This window comes from Tachysurus vachellii, chromosome 7 (genome assembly GCF_030014155.1).
Source record: "Tachysurus vachellii isolate PV-2020 chromosome 7, HZAU_Pvac_v1, whole genome shotgun sequence".
NCBI classification, from domain to species: domain Eukaryota; kingdom Metazoa; phylum Chordata; class Actinopteri; order Siluriformes; family Bagridae; genus Tachysurus; species Tachysurus vachellii.
The window spans coordinates 29,586,198-29,609,278 of record NC_083466.1 but is presented as its reverse complement, the minus strand read 5'-3'; the positions used below and the strand labels follow the sequence as shown (position 1 = coordinate 29,609,278).

Genomic DNA, 23,081 nt, shown 5'->3' with positions numbered 1-23,081 from the left:
CAAAGTTACAATGAAAAAGTGTCAAAGGTGTGTTTTCTTTTTTTTTTTTTTTTTTTTTTTAAATGCGAAAGATAAGGAAAGAAGTGCTAGTTGAAGTGTTTCATGAATAAGTAGGTCTTCAACCGCCGCTTGAAAATAGCCAGTGACTCAGCTGTCCGGACCGCTATGGGAAGTTCATTCCACCACCTTGGTGCCAGTACAGAGAAGAGTCTTGTAGTATACTTGCCTCTTACCCTGAGAGATGGTGGAACCAGTCAAGCAGTGCTGGTAGATCGGAGGGTGTGGGGTGCAGTGCGAGGAGTGATGAGGGCTTTGAGGTAAAAGGGAGCTGGTCCATTTTTGGCTTTGTAGGCCAGCATCAGTGTTTTGAATCTGATGCGTGCAGCTACCGGAAGCCAGTGGAGGGATCGCAGCAGCGGGGTGGTATGCGAGAACTTTGGCAGGTTGAAAACAAGCCGGGCAGCTGCATTTTGGATCATTTGCAGAGGACGGATTGCATTCATAGGTAGACCTGCCAGCAGTGCATTGCAGTAATCCAGTCTAGAAATGACAAGAGACTGAACAAGTACCTGAGCAGCCTGTGTGGACAGAAATGGCCGAATCCTTCTAATGTTGTAAAGAAGAAACCGACATGAGCGAGTCACATTAGCAACATGAGAGGAAAAGGACAGTTGATTGTCCATGGTTACCCCAAGGTTGCGAGCTGTTGCTGAAGGGGAGATCAGATCGTTGTGCAAGGATATAGCAAGATCATGACCTGGGGATGAATCACCTTGCATGAACAGCAGCTCAGTTTTGCTAGGATTAAGCTTTAACTGATGAGCAGTCATCCATGATGAAATTTCTGCCAGACATGCAGAGATCCGGTCAGAAGCTGTGGCATCTGCGGGTGGGAAAGAGAAGATAAGTTGTGTATCATCAGCATAGCAGTGGTAAGAGAACCCATGTGAGGAAATAACTTCACCAAGAGAGTGAGTATACAGGGAGAAAAGAAGAGGACCAAGTACTGAGCCTTGTGGGACGCCAGTGGAGAGTCTGCGTGGAGCAGATGTCACTCCCCTCCATGTTACCTGATATGAGCGTCCTTCCAGGTAGGAAGCAAACCATTCCCAAGCTGATCCGCAAACCCCAAGACTCCTGAGGGTGGCTAAGAGAGTCTTGTGGTTGACCGTATCAAACGCTGCTGAAAGGTCAAGGAGGATAAGGACAGATGACAGTTTGGCTGATCTAGCAGCATGTAGTTTCTCAGAGACATCCAGAAGGGCTGTCTCTGTGGAATGAGCTGCTTTAAAGCCAGACTGGTTGAGGTCTTGGAGGTTGTTCTGTGAGAGATAGACAGACAGTTGATTAAAGACAATGCATTCAAGAATTTTTGAAAGAAACGAGAGAAGTGATACCGGTCTGTAGTTACTGATGTCTGATGGATCCAGAGCAGGCTTCTTTAGGATGGGAATAACCCTTGCTCTCTTGAAAGTAGTTGGTACCTGACCAGATGCTATGGATCTATTGGCGATAGTGGTAATGAAGGGCAGAAGGTCTTGCGAGATGGTCTGGAGCATAGTGGAAGGGAGTGGATCCAATGGGCAGGTGGTAGGATTGCAAGACTGGATGAGTTGTAGAATCATCTGATGAGGATGAAGAAGGTGGAGCCGGGGGGTTGAGCAGAGAAGAGATGATGTTGTGGAATTTCCGAGGGTCATGTGAGGAAGCTTCAAGCTTTTCCTTGTAGAAGGAAGTCTTGGCAGAAGTCACATCTGAGGAGAACTTGGCCATGAGTGTTCGGTAAGAATCAAGATCTGCATCAAGTTGTGATTTCTTCCACTTTCTCTCTGATGATCTTAGCTCTCTTCGATTGTTGTGCAGCACATCTGAAAGCCAAGGAGCAGAACAAGAAGTTTTCTTGGGTTTAGTGGACATAGGGCAGAGGAAGTCCATAGTTGAGGAAAGAGATGAGAGGAAAGTATCTGTGGCTGAGTCCAAGGGTAGTGAGGAAAAAGACTCAGGATCAGGAAGGGAAGAAAGAGTGCCAGAAGCTACAGAAGAAGGGGAGACAGAGTGAAGGTTGCGGCGGGTAAGAGCGAGGGGGTGAGAGGTAGTTTTAGGTAGGGTAGAGTGATGGTGAAGGATACCAGGTGATGATCAGTGTGATTGTGTGAACGAGTGTGAATGAGTCGAGAAGAGACAGGAGGTTAGAAGAATGTAGCTTGTCAGAGGGGAGGTTGAAGTCACCAAGCACTGTCAGGGGGGAGCTATCAGAAGGGAAAGCACTAAGCAGTGTGTCCATTTCTTCCAGGAAGTCACCTAGGGAACAGGAGGGCGGTAAACAACAATGATAACAAGGTTGATTGGAGAGGTAACTGAAATGGCATGGAATTCAAAAGAGGAGATGGTTAAATGAGACAAGAGGAGAGGTATAAAGCACCATTTCTTTGACAGCAATAAACCTGTACCACCACCCCTGCCTGTTTCTCATGGTGAGTGAGAGAAAGCATAGGCAGAGGATAAAGCAGCTGGTGTAGCAGTGTTCTGTGGGGATATCCAGGTCTCTGTTAGCGCAAGAAAATCAAAGGAGTAATGGGAAGTTAAAGCAGAGATAAAATCAGCTTTTTTCACAGCAGACTGGCAATTCCAGAGCCCACCTACCACCACTGTTTGAGACTTACACAACAGAGTAAGTAATCACATTCGTTCTCCCTGAACCCCAGGTTTAGATATCAGACAGAGACTCCTCCCCAGATGCCCAGCATAGATAAGGTGGGGACAATTTTACCTATAATTGCAATAAATCCTCTAGTCCCCTAAAAAATCAACTAAAAAAGTTGATCGTCTCATCAACTAGAATTTGAATTTTCCCCAGTGACTGTTTTCCTTTCATGGTTTTTCACAGTATATTTTCTGGCCTACTTAAATCTATTTATTAGGCAGGTTCCTGTCATTATATTTACATTGAATTATTGTACATGCATGGTTATCTTTCCAAACTGGCAATGTGATATCTGTGCTGATTAGTGTCAGCCTTTTATATGCTGCTGCTTTAAAATGTAGCACATAACAGTACATAACATGGCACAATAATTTTATTTAACTAATGTTTCCCCCCCGAGTGCCTTTTTATTAGTACTGCCCTTTATTTATGTCCTGTCAGCACGGTGTATGCTTTACAGTACAGATATCCTGCATTTTTGGGTGGGTCAAAACCAAACCCCAGCCCTTCACTTGTCAACCTTCCAAAAAACGGGTATGACATTTGGCAGGTGCCCTTAGCCATCTCAATTTATACAACTGAGCAATTGGGGGTTAAGGATCTTGCTCAGGGATCTAGCAGTGACAGCTTGGTGGACCTAAGATTCAAACTCACAACTCTACAAGCAATAGTCCGACACCTTGTCCATGACATCCCAGATATGGTGTACTGTTGACCAGTACACATAATCTGTTACTGGCTACATTATCAAGTGTATAGATAATGTTACTGTCTCCAACATCATTGCAGGAAGCAATCAGAAACCATGGCTCCCCTGTCCCTGAGTTATCAGAGTGGATGTAAGGGGAACAAACAAACAGTACAAGACAATGCACAAAAGACAATACACAAAAGGCAACACACAAAAGACAATACACAAAAGCATAGCTGACCAGTGTACATACGTATATTCTATACTGCATGTGCAGAAATACTAGAATGAACACTTAATATAGTAGCAGCAGTTATATGAGGTATTATAATGTATTGTAATCAACTGAAATGTGACAGACAGCATGTGATAAGAGCAAAAACAGTGTGTGAGAACAGCATGTAAACAGTTTTATAGATGTATATTGGAAAAGTGTGTATTGTGCAGTCCATACAGGTGTGTGTGTGTGTGTGTGTGTATTGTACTCAGTACAGTTCAGTTATATTCAGGAGTTGCCATCTGAGATGGTGCAGTTCCCAAAGCAGACAGTGATACAGCTGCTCAGAATGCTCTCAATGGTCCCTCTGTAGAACATGGTCAGGATGGGGGAGGGAGATGTATCAAAAGTCATTTTCTGATATTTAATGTACTTAAGTATTTGAAGTAAAAGTAAAAAGTAAAATTTCAGTGATTTTCGGTAGGCATAAGAGGCACTTCATCCGGTAGGAAGAATCTTTCATTCCAATGTACAGAAACATTTCTTGCAAATATGACCACGGGTGTATAACGTTATCTACTTCACCGAGTTCACCACTATCATCTGGGTGGTCGTCTACGATAACGAGAGGTCCTCCAGTAGGTGCTTCCATGGCGGTTTCAGTTGTGCTTCCTCCTGCTTTGCAGTGGCAGAACTAGAGTTTTATACATGGGGTGGCCAGGGGGTGGCCAAGGCAACTTTAGGTATATTATGTATATTATGGCTAAACTGGGGAACGAACGGATCTTTCTTTTCTGATTAATCTGTTAATAGCGTCTAACGTCAATTTATATAGCGACTTAACTTTCGAAATATTTTATCTCAAAACTTACTGAAATTTGAGAGATCTCAACAGCAGTTTTTCATCTGCCTCTGGCCAACAGCCTGAATGAGTTCTACTGTTGCTTTGAAAGTCAATGGGACAGTCCTAACACTAGCCATCAACTCCAGCTCATCAGCTTCACCACCCCCACCAGAGCAGTGGATGGGGCCTTGTCACAAATGCTCATCTGAACTACTCCCTCACCCACCACCACAAGAACAACTTTCTCCATACTCCATAGAGAGTATTCCTAATCCTAATGAGGCAGAACCCATGCAAAGCAGCTTTCAGTACAATTATTCTGGCTATGCTACAGGACCAGCTTGTTCGCTCTGAGAAGGTGTTGTGCTACAATCTGGCATGTCTTGAGCATATGTACAATTCCAGGAACCACAAGAATAAAACTTGACACCACACCACAGAAACTGGTGCTTTCCATCCACAAGTGGCCTTATCAACAATATCTATGACCCACCATGGTCTTTTGTCCACCTCATTAGACACTAACATATAATTTAACCCAGTTCACCTAGAAGGGAATGAGCGGCTGCTTCATGGCTATTTTGGGAACACTTCTTTGTGGAAGTTGTGTTGGAAGCTCTGTGTGAAATCACAGTGATTTATTGGCTCGGCCAATAAAGCAATGTGCACCAACAAGACCATAAAAGGCTATTACATGTACATGTAAACCTACGATAATTGGCAATTTGAAAGTTGAATCTAATAATATCTTAAAGGTGATTCTGATTTTGATACTGTGCATGTAATGTTTGCAGTGCAGGGAGTTCTCAACCTTCTCGTCAATAATCCTGCGCTTTAACCGCTGAGGCCTTCCCTTGATCTTCAACCTGGTTATCATGTAGGCAGGGATGGATCAGAATTAGAATAAGCTTTATAGCAGGTATTTGTAGGGTTTACATGTATAGGAATTTGTCTTGGTGTATTGGAGCATAGTAATAATAGAGAAGTATGAATATAAGAAACAAAGGCTATAAAAAGATTTACAAAAAACAAACAATTAAAGGGAAATAAAAACAGCAACATTAATTGTACAGTAATGCAGGATTTGCAAAGTGGCCAAATGTAGCAAATAATAGACCACGCTGTGTTCGGGATATAGTTGATGAGGCCGGTTACGGATGGAAAGACACTATTTTTGTGGCCTAAAGTTTTAGTCTATATGGACCGCAGACTTGTGTCTGAGAGGAGCGCCTCAAAGAGATTGTGTCCAGGATGAGCGAAGAAGCGAAGAAGTGGTCATTCAGCGAAGAAGTGGTGAAGTCTCTGACTACTGTAGTCTTTTAAAGCACTTCATCAGGACAGAGGTCAGGGCTATAGGGGGATAGTCATTAAGCCTGGTGGGCTGTGGTTTCTTTGGCACAGGAAAGATGATGGATTGTTTAAAGCACATGGGGATTACAGACTACTATAGGGAGAGGTTGAATATCTCGGAGAACACCGGCGCTAACTGGTCAGCGCAGGCCTTCAGGACCCGACCTGTGATGCCGTCTGGTCCTGCTGCCTTCCTAGTGTTTACTCTCCTGAATGCCTTACTCACATCGTGCTCTGAGATCATGAATGTGTTTTTCTAACCAATTGTTAGTACAGTTAGTGCATTTAGCTGCAGTTCCTCTGCCAGAGAAGAGTTCACATTCTCTGCTCTGGAGTATCGTTTTTGGTAGTCCGTGATCAGTCATAGTCCTGCAGCAGGCTCCTGGAGCAACCACATTGGAACTATGACTCCAGTTTCTTTCTGTAGTGCTGCTTCACCTCCTTCACCACTCTTCGCATGTTGTAGTATGCATCTTTGTAGTCGTCCATGTTCCCAGTGGCGAATAAGCCATCCAGAATTACTCTGTAATCTGAAAGCTTACTTATAGCGGCCTCTGATCCTAGTATTAGCACTTCTGTCTTGTCAGAAATTCCAGAAATATTGGGATGTTTTTTAAATTTGAATAAAATGAAAACTTAAAAACTTTCAAATCACATGAGCCAATATTTTATTTACAATAGAACACAGATAACATAAATGTTGTTTCATCCTGCTTGTGTTGTTTGTTCATAGCACAGCTTTTGACACCATAGATCATAACATTCTCACAGATAGAATAAAAATGGAACAACCCTTTTCAACTCAGGTATTATTTGATCAATTGTTATATGAAGAAACTATGTTCTATTGTCTCGTGTGATTTGAAAGTCTTTTAGTTTTTATATTATTCAGATTTAAAATGTTCTAAAATTTCCCAGAATTCGGGTTGTATGTCGTTTAAAATTCTCAACTTTATTAACCTTTCTGGACACTTTAGGACGTTTTTGTCCATTAGGGGACATAGTTTGCACATTTTTTGTCTCTCTCTTTCTCCGTGTTTCAGCTATAGAAATGACTTATTGGGACAAACCTTTATATAACATGTACTTTGGAAAGAGTATTTAAAATTTTTGACCAGGTCTATAATGTTCTATTTTTAAGATTTTAAACCTGTATGTTATATAAAAATATATCAGATTAATATTTTTCACATTCTTTTGCATAAATCTGTTAATCATCCTCAGTTCTAATCAAAACTACTAAATATTGTTAAATGCTTTTTTTACATATTAATTACTAATTTAATTAGTGATGTCACAAATTTGCATAAAATACAATGTAAATGACAAAATGACTTATTTTTAATATAAAATAAGCAAAGTGGATTTTTTTTTTACATATTATTAAAGTTTTAAATAGGTCAAAGATTACTAACAACATTAGTTTTTGTGCAGCATCAGATTTTATTTATTTCTCCCCTTTAACATTTTCGGCCCATTGACTGCCATTATAACTACATTTCTTTTCATTGCATGGCCATGAGATCAAAGAACAAGCATTCTTGGTTGTTAATAGTTCCCTCAGCTGGGAAGAGGTAATATTTTTATTCTTACCCCATTACTCAGGCCTGTGCAAAAAAACAGGAGTTCTATATTGAGTTCTATGGAGTTCTATGGAGGATATCAGGATATTGAGTTCATATTGAGTTCTATGGAGGATATCAGCAAACTATAGTGTGTGTGTTCGCATGTGTGATTATACAGGCTTTCATGCAGGATTGTTTTAAAGCCTGAACAACACACTCGCACACATACAGTACACATGCTCACACACGTGCGCACACAAGGACACATGCACACACCCACACACAAACACACACACAGACACAAACAAATGCCTTTGATTACTCCATGAATATAAGCTTTTTTTTTTTGCACAGGTCTGTGTAATGGGGTAATGGCACCACCTTTTGGTCAACAGTTAAAATATTACCTAATATTAAAGGTGGGGTTCACGATGTTTGAGAAATGCTTCAGAAAACTGAGTCGGGCAGACAAACAAAACAAACGGGTAGCCAATGAGCAGAAAGGGGTGTGTTTTGTCAATATGAGGTGGAGAGAGTTTTCAGTGTGCATGTGTGACATTAGCAGAAAGCGATTGAAACATTGACATGGCGGATAAAAACGAAAAGCGAAAAAAGGCTTACGATAAGGCAAGAAGTAGGACCCGTGTTAATATTAGGGATGCACCGATACCACTTTTTCTCTTCCGATCCGATTCCGGCGTTTGCCAGTATTGGCCGATACCGATCCGATATCTGTGTTCTTTTCTACCTTTAAAACTAAAGAATGTAAACAACTCGCTTAGTTATTAAGATTTATTTGTTTCTGGCAAAGAAATACAAAAATGTCCATATTATTGGATAAAAAATGAGAACACAAGAAACCTTAAAAAAAGTATTAATGCAGTAGCAAACAGTACTTTTAACAGTTAGTGGTATAACAATCTAAACCATCTATACTACAATTATTACATTAAATTATTTTCTGTAGAAAAGGCAATATTTTAAAGTGAATCTTAAATTAGAACTCTTGGAACACAATGCAAAGTGTATTAAATAGTAAAACTTGCACCCAAATGAGCAACATGTTTAACACGCTGAGGAAAATGAAAAGGGCGCCTGCTAAACTTGTCTGTCTGTCGCAGGCGGTTGTGTAACATATTTCCCATAAAATTTATTATATTTATTTTCATTAATGTAATTTAATATACAAGTGTATTTTTCTTATAAGTTTAAGCAATAGTCTATGTTTGCTGTTCATTAATCAACCACCACGGGTATCGGCGTCGGAAGCAAATAAAAAGTGGGTGTGTCTTGTCCCACCCACATATAATGGTTCCGACGGCCATGGATTTCAGGAAACAGGAGCGTGAACAATGCTGTAGGTAAAATGCAGAATGGAGTTTAATTTATTAGGGCATTTCTCAAGCAGAATGGATTCGACTGGCGGCGCTCTGAAAAGTAATAAAAAAAGACCTATGTGCTGAATAGAGACAGTAAAAGTGGGTGGGTCCAATATTATTGGTCTTAAAAAGTGGGTGGGTCCTGTCCCACCCACATATAAAGGTTCCGGCACCCATGACCACGGGTACCGGATTTGGATCGGTCATGCACCACTGATACCCGATCCACACAAAATGCTTGGATCGGCGTCTATCCAAAATATCGGATCGGTGCATCTCTAGTTAATATAGGATCAGCTTTCCAGCACTGGAGAGAACGTGAAACGGAGCTAAACCTTCCATGGTACAACACACAGTACTACAAAAACACATTTTTATTACCATAGTATTACTTATTGTGTTCATTTATTGATAAAAATATACCCTCGGCCAGTTGCCCCAGCAGGTTCCGCCATAATATTTGCCTGGGTTACGTATGTATGTGTGGGGCGGAGCTATCAAAACAGGGGTGACACCCATTTGGGTTAGGGGCGTGTTTGTTTTGGTGATTTCAAATGTCACTTTCAAACAATGTGCATCCCACCTTTAATACAAATATTACCTCTTCCACATGGAAGGAAACATAAACAAGCAAGAATGCATGGTTTTGATAAGAACTGATGTAATCTGTTATATTTTTATATAAGTTTAATTTAGTGGACGTTTATGTCCAAGAACATCATGAAAGGCTTTATTAAAAACATAGTTGTTGGTCATCAGTATAACAGTGGAAGAAAAATACATATAATGATTAGTCCAATAATACCTGAGTTGAAGAGTGTTCCCTTTTTTAAATCTATCTGTGAGAATGTTATGATCTATGGTGTCAGAAGCTGTGCTGTGATCAAACAACACAAGCAAGATGAAACAGCCCTAATCAGTGCTGTATCTGCATAGTCCTGACTGATCATCTCAGTAATGTTATTCTTATGAGCATAACTGCTATGCTAATATTTATTCAAAGTTCTTTGAGATAACATGGAGTTTTGACCTATAGTTGGACGGCTGACAAGTTTTGACAAGACTTTTTTGATAATTGTCAGCAGTGATAAATGATTCAATCCAAAGCTATCCAAAACTTAAATAATGTATGACAGTGTGTCGCATCATTTAAGTAATGCTTCTGAAAGAATAGTTTATGAACCAGAATAGTCTCAGTCTGGGGTGTCTTTAATTTAAAACATTTATATAAACACAGAAACATCTTTATTTTCTTAGTACATGTTTATGAGTGATGGTAAATGTGGAATATTTCCTGTCAACCAGGGAAAATTGAAGATGATGCACGAGAGGAAGAGGAACGAAGAGAAAGAGAGAAGCAGAGGAGACAGGCCCAGCTTGAACATGAAAAAAGAATTGAGGAACAGATTCGAAGGGAAAGTGAGCTTGCTGCTGAGAAGCTTTCACGAGCCAGAGAGACGCTGAAGGAGAAACAGAGGCTGAGAGGCCATGAGCTCCATCACCAAACTCACGTAATGCAACAGCCTCTGGAGGCTGAAATTGAAATAGATGAGGTAACAGAATTAAATGATCAGTAATAGAGATTTAAAATGCCATTCTCAGGTCTTGTTCTTAGTTAAATATTATTTATATTGTCTAAAATTTTACATGTTATTTTAATGTTATTATTTTTATACAGGTTTCAGAAATAGAGAAGAAATTCTCAGACCTCCTGTGTGAATATCAAATAACTGATGAGGAAGACTCAGAGGAGACATTAGAAGACAGGATGAAAACCCTACAAAATGAGTTAATGGTGGAGTACTGTAAGAAACACAACCTGACCAGTAGCTGTGTGTTTTCTTTCGACACTGCAGTTGGTTATGAGACTTTGCCTCTACATGATAGACTGACAGTGCTTGAGACAGTACTGCAGTTAGTTTTTGAGGAGGACGAAAACGACCACACACATAAGCATGATCGGGATTTCCTCTTGGATGTGCTCGAACTGTTGCAAGACGATCATCCATCACTCGCGTTTAATCTTTTACAGAATGTTCTTCAAACTGATATGCAACTTTCTACACAGAGTAAAGAAATTCTGTGTCACATTGCGTTCAACAACACATGGAAACTAGCAGAAATAACAGATTTCATGCGTTATGTTGTCAGGAATGACAAAGACCAAGTGCAGGCAATACTTCACATTGCACAGACCTACAAGTTGGAGTATGGGAATGTCCTCAATGCTTTAGATAAATCTGATCCCCTCAGATGGCTGAAAGGGTATGTTGACACAGAGAGACAAAACAATGCTGATACTATTATTAGTGAAATGCGCAACTCAAACTACCCTGAGAATGTCCTGACAATACTAGAGGATGTTCTGGTATATCTGGAAAGAGAGCTTCCAAAATGCAAAAGAACTCATCTCCATAAAAATGACATTCAGAGTGTAAAGAAAATGGTTAAAGAACTGGATTTTACCAACCCAGACAGACAAGTTCTCAAAAGTGTACTAGTGCAAATGTCACTCGCAGTAAAAATGTGCTCTGCTGTCACTATTCAAAAGGGTAAAGAGGAAAAAGTCATTGAAGGATATCTTCCCAGATTAACCCAAATTGCAGCCCTGGTGGTTTTCCTGCTTCGAAAATCAAAAACCAACACAGGTTGTCTTCTTGAAATTGGGACAGGTGAAGGGAAATCTTGTATATTAGCCATGCTTGCTGTGATCCATGCCATGCGTGGTGTGAAGGTGGACATTGTGACCAGCTCTCCGGTACTCGCCCGTCGTGATTTAGAGGAATGGAGCAAACTTTACAAGATGTTCGACATAACTTCATCTGCTGTTCCTCCAGTGCTGAATGATGTCTCATCTGAAGAACTAGAGGAACTGACTCAGGGAGCATACAAACAAGATGTAGTGTATAGTACTGTTGGAACATTTGCAGCAGATACACTGAAACAAGAGTTTGAGAAGAAAACAACTCGAGGAGACAGGAGGTTTGAGATGGTCCTTGTGGATGAGGTTGACTACATGACCTTGGATAACGGAGTTCAAATAACATTTCTGTCCCATGAGTCCAGTGGACTCCAACATTTGGAACAAGTCCTAGCAAGCATCTGGGCCATAATATCGGCATGTCGCCCAATTGAGGTAGAAAAAACTGAAGAGACCATGTGGGCAACAAGAGTCCAGAGTTTTCACACAGCTGCCCTGATAGCAATGATTGGTTCAGATAAAAATGATAAATTTTCACCACTGGAAATTCTGTTGCCAGGCATTGAATTAGGCTTTTACTCAGAGGAAGATTTTGAAAATTTGAAGGAATCTATTAATGAAGAAGGAGAAAAGGAACAAGGAGACATTGAAAATGAGGCATGGAAGACCATCATGGCCAAAACAGGAATAGAACAACAATATGATCTGCTCAATGTTCTTGAGATGGGGATGGAGGACAAGGTGGCATTTAACTGTTATAGTTATCAGCCAGAAACAAGAAAAGTGACTCAGTTTAGAGAGAAAAAGACAAAAACTGACCAAAACATCAACATGCTGCTACTTGAGAATGGAAAAGCTTGTGAGATCCTGTCTGAAAATGTGCTCATTGAAGCCACTGTTAGCCAGTTGAAATCCAAAATTAAATACTCTCGACAATGTAGTTCAGAAGAAGATAAAGAATCACTTGTAATCCCTTCTTTCTTAGAGAAATACCTGGAAAATCAGCTGCCACTGTTTGTTGAGAATGCACTGAAGGCCATTCAGATGACCAAAGGCAGAGAATACATGATTGAGAGATCTCTAAAAGCTCAGGGATTAGATGTTGATGAAGATGATCAACACCTGTACCATGCAATAATCCCAGTGGACTTTCAGGCTAGTGGAATGCTGGAGAAAAGAAAACGGTGGGGTGACGGACTACAACAATTTCTGGAGATGAAGCATCAACTAACTTTATCTCCATTATCAAATGTGACAAACTACATGTCAAATTCAAATTTCTTTAAAAGATATCTCATGGGGAAAGGGATATTTGGTGTTTCTGGAACACTAGGCGGAGATGCAGACAAGGGTTTCCTGGCAAGACATTACAAAACGGATAGCTATGTCATACCACCTCATCAACGTCAGAAGGTTACTGAGCTGCCTGCAGTACAAGTGGGGGGAGGTACTGACCAGTGGATCCAAACTATTTGTGCCACAGTCTCAAAAGTCTCTAAACGAGGACAGGTGGTGTTAGTCGTGTGTGAGGACGTCAACACAGCAAATGTGCTCAATGACAAAATTGCAGCAGAAACTAAACATTCAGTTACCATGTACACGATGAGCGAGCGCCACAACATTGAGAACCAGGAGTTCGGCAAGGGACGGATCATTATTACCACTAACCTTGGAGGACGTGGGACAGACATTAAGGTCACAGAAGAGGTTAACCGCTGCGGTGGTCTCTTTGTGCTACTCACATACTTCACCAATAACCGAAGAGTCGAGAAACAAGTGTTTGGACGAACAGGTCGAAAAGGCACCCCAGGGATGGTCCAGGTAATACTGAACCATGATCGTCTGGCCATGGCCTACCGAGGCCATTCTATTGAAGTCATGAGGGAACTGAGAGAAGAATATGAAGTTAATCGAATAAAAGAAATGGAGAAGGAGAAACTAGCTGAAATTGAAATGAAGGAAGAGCTGTTCTCTACATTTTGTCAGTTCCTTAGTGACTTTGACCAGCATTATAGTACAGTACAGAAGATAGACATTTTTGAAGTGAAAATAAAAGATGTCCATTGTTACTTTGAATCTTTTCACGATAAGATGGACTATCACCCAGCACTGAATGCTTTGAAGGAATCATGGGGTATATGGCTGATACTTCATACAGACCAGATTAACATACACAGTGACCTTACACACCTGAAAGAAGACTTAATCCAGAACTTGCAGGACACAAGTAACAAACTTTTACAAGGTCACAGTGAAAACGTTTATGACCACATACAGCAGGCTTTAGGAAGAACTGCCTTGCACCATCAAAACAAAAATAAATGTGACTATGGAGCGAAAACTTACTGGAAAAAAGCCTCTGACTCAGACAACTACTACAGAGCTGTTGCACTGTATAATCAGGCCTACATTACCATTAATTTGGCCAAAAAGGGCTACAAAAGTGAGGCATGTTCCTTACTCAAGGAAGCAGAGAAAACCTTAGATGTTTACATATCTGAAACAAGCAGAACATTGAGCTTCTGTTCTTTGTCTGTTACTCGAGATTTTGAACCACACCACAGTGGCAGCTGTAACTTACAAATACAAATGCAGGCAAGGATGAACTTATTTAACTCATGGAAACAAAATATCAAAAATTCACTTGACATGCTTGGATCAGGCAGTGGAGACTTCGAAACTGTGGACTTGACTCTTTATAGTTTATCAAATGAGGAGGATTTTGTGTCTTCTAGTGAACTCGGCCTCTTTCGTAATTATGGCCTTGCAGTTGTGTTTGAGGTGAAACAAAAGCCCAAATTCTCATTTGATGCCCTGATTTGTTGTTTTCTTGGTGTGGTTCAGGTTGTAGCAGGGGTTCTGGTGTGCACTCTGTCACTTGGTTCCATGTCCTCATTTGGTCTTGGCTTGATCTCAGAAGGCGTGTCTGATATGATCAATGGAGTCATGGGTATGATAAATGGCACATTTGATTGGGCATCGTGGGCGATATCTAAAGCAATAAGTATAGGAATCTCTTTGGTCTGTGGGGGATTCAGTGTTCTCAAAAGATCATTCTCTGCTGTGAAAAATGCTGCAAGTAATATTCTCAATGGCACCACATCCCTAAAAAGTGTTGCATGTAATGCCCTGAAATCAGGTAAAAACATGTTTGTTTCAGCATGTAAATCCACCAAATCAATGGTGTCATCAATGAAAAATCTCACATGGACTGCAGTCAAACCAACTTTGAAACATTCCTCTAAATATGCTGTTCAGGAATTGGCAATTCAAGGAGTAAACACTGCTTTGAACACAGGCATCGATGTTGCACTCCAAAAGACATTCCATCAAGTATTTCTAAATACTTTTAAGGAATCTGTATGTTCAAAATTACATGAAAATAAAGAGTTTGTTCGAGCACTCACAGATTTCATCAGCTCAGGAATTCCAAAGGCTGCCTTGCAGAAAAGGTCTGGTTCTTACAGGATTAGCGAAACCCTAAAAAACAAAATGACTGACTACATGGATGTCAAAACAAAGAGTGTTATATATGATCTCTTGGTAAACTGTAAACATATACATCAGGTGATTAACATACTCTCACAGGTATGGGACAAATCAGCAGAGCATGTTGCACACCGACCTCATACCAATATTTTTCTGACTGCTGCAAGCATGTCCACTAGCGGTTATGAAATGTACTACTCCATTCCTACTAAACGGACCATTGACTGTAATTTTGTTCCTGCACTTTTGAAGTCTATGCATGAGGAAGCTTTATTTAAGACATATGACAATGATGGAAGGGATAAACTGGAAGATGTCGAACGTCTTAAAATTCATTTCATTGATAAAATTTCTGAAGTTTTTTCCCAAATCATGGTGGAGAAATTTTCTGGGTCTGCCACCTCCTTGTTTACAAAAACATTTACTCGACAACTAAACTCTGCTACTGGAAAAGTAGTTGGTAATTTACTGGGGAGGCATGAAACCCAAAGATTCTTTGACAGTCAGCATCATCATCGTGATCTGAAATCTATAACCGAATGCAAGGAAAGATCTGTGAATGAAGAAGAACTGAATCAGCTCACATGTTTTGCTACTAAAATAACTGATGAACAAAAGCCAGCAACAGCTTTAGAAGTTCTTGTTCTTACAAAAAGTAACTTGCTGGATGGAAAAGGAATTTGCTTAAGTGTAGTAGATCATAAAGGAAACCTTCTTACATATGAGAATTACCCAGGAACTGACCCAGCAGCTGGTAATATCAATCTTGTGCTGACAAAAACACCTCAGACTTCTCCAGGGTGAGTTCAATCTTTATTGTATGGAAAACACTGCAGAATATTTTTGTTAGTCCGTTATATGCCTTATTGTGCTTGTGCATGTTTAAATTAATGTGTTTGTGCCATACAGATCAAGAGGAATATTGAGTAATCTGAATGACAAGGTTATGGGTAAAGACACACCACAAAGTGGCCACATTTCTATCATACGCCCTGATGGTTCACGAGAAACTGTGAACTCTTCCAATCAGAACTGTCTGTATCATGCAATCATCCAAGCAACAACTAATGACCCAAAAGTTGATTTAAACCAAAAAGCTGTAGAACTCCGCCACAAACTTCAACATGAGGTAGGTAACTATACTGTATATATAGAGGGGTTAGATCAAATAATATGAACACATAAAATATGTAATATTTTTTATTAATATGGTGTTGGACCAACATATGCATTTAATACAGATCAAGTTCTATGCAGCTTCTATACGTTCTATGTGCACTTTTTTGTAGAAACAGGGTCTTTAAGGTGGGAATTAACTTCAGCAACTACTGTATATGGAAAAAAACTATATGGAAAAAAACAATGTACTACCCAATTAGTGCAATCTTGAAGATTAAAATTGTTTCTGATTTCCTGTTTTCTGCAATATAAAGCCAATCATTACTGTCATTAATCTCTAATATACTGTATAGTGAGGTTCATAAATATTTGGACATTTACAGTATTATTGACTGTTTGCCCCAGTATATCATAGTTGAATCTAAAATGTACATTCAAACTGTAAGGCTTGTGTTAAAACAGTAGTACAGTGCTCCCTAGCCATTGCTGACCACATTTTTACCTCTGCTTCCATGACACTGTGGTACAGCAGATCTGTTCCAGGGGGAAAAAATGGCAATTCAACAACAACCATGACACAGAGACACTGTCAGGAATGGCAAGGACCCAAATGCTTAACACTTACAATAATTCAAATTATGAGTCTTTAATAAGCGCAGACATAAATCAGGGGAGGCCAAGTTCAATGTAAAGGACAGTTCAATAAACCAAGTCACGGGGAAACAGGGCAAAGCCGTACAAGCAGAGGTCAGAGTCACAAACAGTCCAATAATCCAGCGCACAGGTAAACAGGACAATGTGGAGCAGGCAGACACCAGAGTCATTAACAGTACAGTAATCCAGAACATGGGAGAACAGGGCAATGCAGGACAGCCAGAAAACAACAACGCTCATTTCAGGTAACATAGAGAAGATTGCTCTCCATACCACCCCACTGCTGCGATCCCGCCACTGGCTTCCGGTAGCTGCACGCATAAGATTCAAAACACTGATGCTGGCCTAACAAAGCCAAAAATGGACCAGCTCCCTTTTACCTCAAAGCCCCAATCACTCCTCACACTGCACCCCGCACCCTCAGAGTTATCAGGCACTGCTCGACTGGTCTCACCATCTCTCAGGGTAAGAGGTAAGTATACTACAAGGCTCTTTTCTGTACTGGCACCAAGGTGGTCGAATGAACTTCCCCTATGGGTCTGGACAGCTGAGTCTCAGGCTATCTTCAAAGGACGGTTGAAGACCTACTTAGAGTATCTGCCAAATGCTGTAAATGTAATATAAGTTGGGATGACTTTACAATGCATTTCACTATCTCAAACAGTCTCCTTTGTTCACAAACCCCAGTAGATCCAGGTGAATTCCTAACAGAGATTTATTCTTCAGTGGTCCAATCCAGTCTGTGAATCAAAAGCAGGCCTGGGCAATTATACATGCTCACTTGCTCCACATTCTTTCCATCAATGGTGACAGGTGATAATGTTAAGTATGTACCACTCTATGCATTAAACCTTCTGCAGATTACATGACACTACATAGAGTTATACATGAAGGGAGCCTGTACAGTCCCTTGACTGGGTCCAGTGCTGCACATCACCATATCTGACACACAGCCATGAAGTCATACATGCTATGGACTGTCACTTAGGCAGTTAGGTAGCTTCTCTACAGAAATTTCATGCTGTATGGTGATCAAAGCAAGAAATAGAATGAAACTTTCTAAACTTGAATGGAACCAAAACCAAAAGGGAACATAACCCTTCTATAAGTGTGCACTACTTTCATTATGGGCAAAAGTGCAATTTGCATTACAAGGAAATTCGTGCTAGTTACAAAATTGAAGTTATAAACTGTTCACGGATGAACTCGAGTGCAAAACTGTTAGGAGTTGCAGTCCTAAAGCTATAGTCCCTTCCTTGTAGTCCAAAGCCTTCTTTTTGGTTTCTAAGTGGTACATGAAATAATAAAGTTATGATATTACCTGTCGAGACACACAATAGATGTGCTCACATCTATAGAGCAGCAACATATCTGCTCTCTGTCCATGACAAATATTGATCACTAATTACTTATGATGGGTATAAGCAAAGAGCTCTCTCAGTACCTTCACAACCTTATTGTTACATAACATGCTGATGGCATTGGATACAGAAGAATTTCTAAACTCTAAATTGGGGCCATAATCTGGAAGTGGAAAGAACATCATTTCACCATAAACCAGCCATGACCAGGTGATCTTCGCAAGATTTCCAAGTAAAAAGAAAAGAATTGTCAGAAGAGTTGTTCAAGAGTCAAGAGTTGTTGTGAAGCCTGTGAAATACTGGAAGAATTGAACTCTTTGGATGCCATAATAAAGACCATGTTTTAAGGTAAAATGGCACTACACTTGACCCCAAAAACACCAGACCAACAGTAAAGTTTGGAGGTAGAACATCATGGTGTGGGGCTGATTTTCAGCATAAGGCACTGGGAAACTTTAGATAACTGAAGTAAGGATGAATGGAAACAATGTACCATTTTTGCTAAACATTTTGCAATGTACCGTTTTTAGGCATTTTTGCTAAACGTCTGCTTCCATCTACCAGGATGATGAAAATGAAACAAGTGTGGAGATTTCAGTAAGACAATGTTCCCAGACACACAGCCCACAAAACTCTCAATTGAAGAAAGAAAATAAGGCTGCTAGAATGTCCCATCACCTGACTTAAATTCAATAGAAAATCTATGGAAATTACTAGAGATCAGAGTTCATAAAAGAGGCCTATGGAAACTTCAAGATTTGAAGGCTGTTTTTGTGTAAGAATGGGCAAAATCACACCTGAGCACTCCATGTGACTACAGTAGTTACAGAAGGAGTTTTAAACCTGTCATTAGCAAAAACAGCTTGCGTGTTTAATACTTGTTCTTGTGTCATTCCATTTTATTGCACATAACATAAGTTCTGAACTGTATGTATGGATTACTTTGGCTGTACTTGACATCTGGTGAAAATTTCATGTCAACGGAACCTTTAGAAATATATTTACTGAGAAATGGTTACGTGTTCAATACTTAATTTACCTGCTGTATATGTGGGAATTATTCATCTTAAATTGGTAAAACTTTCAATCTTTCACCTCATGTCTTGTGTGAATAACACTTATATGCTTTTATAGGCATCCTGATTGCTAATTATATTTTCTGGTGCAAATGTTTTGTTTTGTTGTTACAGATTCTTGCAAATCCGTATAAATATGCAAAAGCTGTGAAGATCCAGATCAAATTCGACCGCACAAACAGCTCCAATAAATTTAAAATTGAGGCTGGATTGAAAGAAGAGGATGAGAAGGCATATAAAGCATATAAGGAAAACAAGGATGAAATTACAATTATTGATGAATACAAGTTGGGAGAAGTGGATACATACGGAAAGTAATTTAATTTGTTTGTTTTATGTTTACATACTAACCTTAGGCTTGTTTATTAGATATTATATATTAATTACAAAACTTAAATGTGGCCTAGAAAAACCCATTAAATGTCACTGGAGCTGGAAAAAACAGAAGGAAAATGTATCTGTGTGTTGATGAAAATGTGTTTATCATTATTATTATTTTACATGTTAATTTCTTGCTGTCCAGTGTGTCTATTTTATCATAGATTAAATCTACATTTTTTAGAAACTACTTTTCATTAGTTAAAAAACAAACAAACAGTAAACTGTATCACTAGTTCTTAATAGACATTTAATGAGTTGGTGTTTTGCTAGTGGAGAACTTGAAAACATAAAAGTCTTACTTTTCCTGCAATCATGCAACATGTAGGAGAAAGCTGCTACCTGTCTATGTTCATAATGTACAAAACCCACCAAAATACTAAAGTTCGTCCCTTTTTCTTTTCTTGTGAAGACTTTCAGCTAAAAAGAAACCCACCCCTGGAGTGGTCGAGGCAGACCACATTCCACCAAAGAATAGTTTATGGGAACTCCGTAACATTCTCATCAATGGTGTAGAAAAGAGGGAGTCATTGGAACAAAAGAATAAGGCACTCTATGACTTAGTGATGAACAATAAGGATAACAACGAGATGGACCAGAATAACAATGATAACAACAAAGCTTATAAAAATTATGGAAGACAACTGATTTCCATGAACACTCTGTACTGGGACCATCGACGTGCACTGACTACTGGCAACAGTCATGAATCCAAAGCATGCAGGTTTTGTCTAAACACCAACCTGAACATTTGTCCTTCAACAACATTAGTAGGTAAAATTTAAGTTCCAAATATTAACCTGTGTTTAATATTTATGTCCCACAGAGAATTGCTGACTGATACATTTGGAAATGGAGACGTGGTTAAAGCACTGAAGATGTCACTAATAATGGCCCACCCAGTATCCTCGGACTACATACGCGCCGGTAACTGTTGGTTTTTAATCTTTCTCCCCCGATTATTATTATATAATCATCAACAATTATAAAGAGACTCTACAAGTGAATCATTATAAAACAATAAATTCCAAACTTTACAGTATTTATATATTATTATTTATAAAAACAAATCTTCTTTTAATTAAATACATATTTTAAAAAAATGATGCTAGAATTCAAATGTTAATTTTACTGTCACTCTCAAATAAAAGATGTTTACAGCACAGTTGTGTTCTTTACCCTTGTGCTACAGAACTGGCTAAAGTCTCCTCAGGTCCAGACAACAACACACCAAAGAGTCAGGTCAAAGGTTAGTAAAAAGGTTTATTGCTTTGGAATACTCTAAAGAGGCAACCAAAAGTATTATAGTCTAAAAAATCCAATATAGGACAGACTGCAAAGAGTCAAAGACAGAGTTCAGGCGACAAAAACAAACAAACAAACAAACAAAAAAATATATATAATATATATATATATATATATATATATATATATATATATATATATATATATATATATATATATATATATATATATATATATATATAAAAAACGGGCAGAAAATCCAAACAAAAGAATGAAAAATTAATCCACCTTTCAGACCACCTTCAAAAAGCCTGTTTCACCACAGACCTACTTCTGAAACACCCAGCCAGAATGTTCACTTTGTATTAGAAGTTGATACATCCAGATTTATTTTCATGTGCATTTTGTGCTAGAAAATTGACCCGCGCTATAGCGGACTATGATGTGGGCAAGGACGCTCTGGAGGAATGGTGACACTGGCTTGAGGGACACCATGACACAGTACATCAATCTACATGCCCTGAGCCCATTTTACCACCATCCATATTACTCACCCTGGTTCATTGGGACATGCCCAACAGTTCGAGCTGCCACCTCCAAAATGCACCACCACCAGACAATATGTTCAATATGCACCACCTTGTGCCCTTGAGTGCTCCACTGGGTCCACACAGTCATTAGCTCTGTTCATCCAGGTATTCAAAAAACATATCTGTTCTTCAAAATGCCTTCTGGTGGCCCTCCCTTGCCAAGGATGTTGAAACTTACGTCAAAGCTGTGTCCAGCCCACAATGAGCCACCAGCTTCCCATGGGACTTCGAGAACCAATGCCTATTCTGCTGTGACCCTGGTCTCACCTCTCTCCAACCTTTCTCCAAAAGATATACCATGATTTTCATTTCCACTGACCAGTCCCCATAAGCCTGTCGTCATTTCATAACTCTAAAAGGGCTTCCCATGGCCATAGAGACTGAACTGTTAGCAGGCTCTGTAACAGTGTATAGTAGACTGAAAAAGGCAGAAATGCTGGATGCTTATTAATGTTTTTGTGATTAATATGTCTTTTACCTTTGCTATACATAATTATCAAATCACTGCAATGCTTGAGTTGCCACACTGATCAAATTTTTTTCTTTATACCTCTATATTTCTCAGGTGGAACTGATCAATCTAAGAAAATGGCGTCCGGACTTACACCAGACAATACTAACAAATACTACAAAGATGGATTTAAGAATACTATAAAGGTATACAAGGAGATGAAAGTGATTGACCAAAACCAAGAAACTCGTCTGATGGCCTGGGTGGAAGATGATAAATATCTGTGGGGGAAAAATGTAGATATAATAATTACGTTTTGCGACTACAAGCTCAGTCAGAACTCCCAGGCCCGCACAAAGAAGAGGAATTCGTCAAGAAGTAAAGTATTGGGTGAATCTGTGCCAAATCAATCAGGTGTACCCGATGATCAGGTGTTGCATACTGAAATTTTAGATAAAAATAAAATACATAAGTTTGCAGAAAGAGATGTTGACTAATTAATCCAAATATTTAGCGCTAAGATAACTAGTAGCTTAAAGTGTTTTTTTTTTTTTAAAAAAAAAAACATAATTGAGTCTGTTGTTCAAAGAGAGAGTGAGTTATATATATAAAATCAATATTTAATAATTCTAGATTTCTATTGCTTAGCTGGAGAATGTTAAAAGGTTATAAAATAAATTAATCTCTGTGTATGATGAATATCTAACCTCCTGCCTGCACCATTATTACTTTATATTATTAGAAATCTACACAGAAATCAAACCAATAATCATGTCCTAATTTTGTACAAACATTACATGTCCTTAATAAAACTGAGATGAAGTGACCATGTATTAAAAAGCAAACACAATGTATGATAAAATATCTACAAATAAACAATAAATCTACATTAACATTAAAGATGTTGTTACTGTTTTTAAATATTTTGACAGATGTGTTCTTTCAACTACACCCATTTTTTATCAATTTTGTGCTGTGTATTTTCCACTTTTCTCTTTTGCTATTTCATTTTCTGCAATTTTTTTTTCTTTAAATTAGCTGAGCCTTTAGGGGCTCCAGGAGCACTGGTTAGGTGTATTACAGGAGCCATGGCACTGGACATTGCAGGTAATCTTAAGGTCTTAGACAAGCATAGGTTCTCAAAGGACGTTTTCCTTGTAGGAGCTGATGATATGTGCCTTCGTTATTCAAAGGTTACTAAGAGTAATATTGTAGAGGTGTGTGAATTAGCCATGGTGATGCCCAATACTGTAATATTGGACTAATA

At 39.2% G+C, this 23,081-nt stretch overlaps 1 protein-coding gene across 4 annotated transcripts in view; it reads left to right on the top strand.

Moving 5' to 3' along the window:
• LOC132849137 (uncharacterized) overlaps positions 1-22,677 on the top strand; it is a 37,978-nt gene extending 15,301 nt beyond the window's left edge. For 2 of the 4 annotated variants that reach the window (XM_060875347.1, XM_060875348.1), the window contains 9 exons: positions 10,056-10,303; positions 10,429-15,740; positions 15,850-16,069; positions 16,589-16,657; positions 19,265-19,464; positions 19,941-20,252; positions 20,355-20,455; positions 20,721-20,777; positions 21,929-22,677. In XM_060875347.1, the coding sequence (XP_060731330.1) occupies positions 10,056-10,303; positions 10,429-15,740; positions 15,850-16,069; positions 16,589-16,657; positions 19,265-19,464; positions 19,941-20,252; positions 20,355-20,455; positions 20,721-20,777; positions 21,929-22,311 (6,902 nt within the window). In that variant the 3' untranslated portion in view covers positions 22,312-22,677. Of the gene's footprint in view, positions 1-10,055; positions 10,304-10,428; positions 15,741-15,849; positions 16,070-16,588; positions 16,658-19,264; positions 19,465-19,940; positions 20,253-20,354; positions 20,456-20,720; positions 20,778-21,928 lie in introns of those variants that run through there. The other 2 variants (XM_060875349.1, XM_060875350.1) reach the window with 2 other exon arrangements.
• The last annotated feature ends 404 nt before the right edge of the window (positions 22,678-23,081 follow it).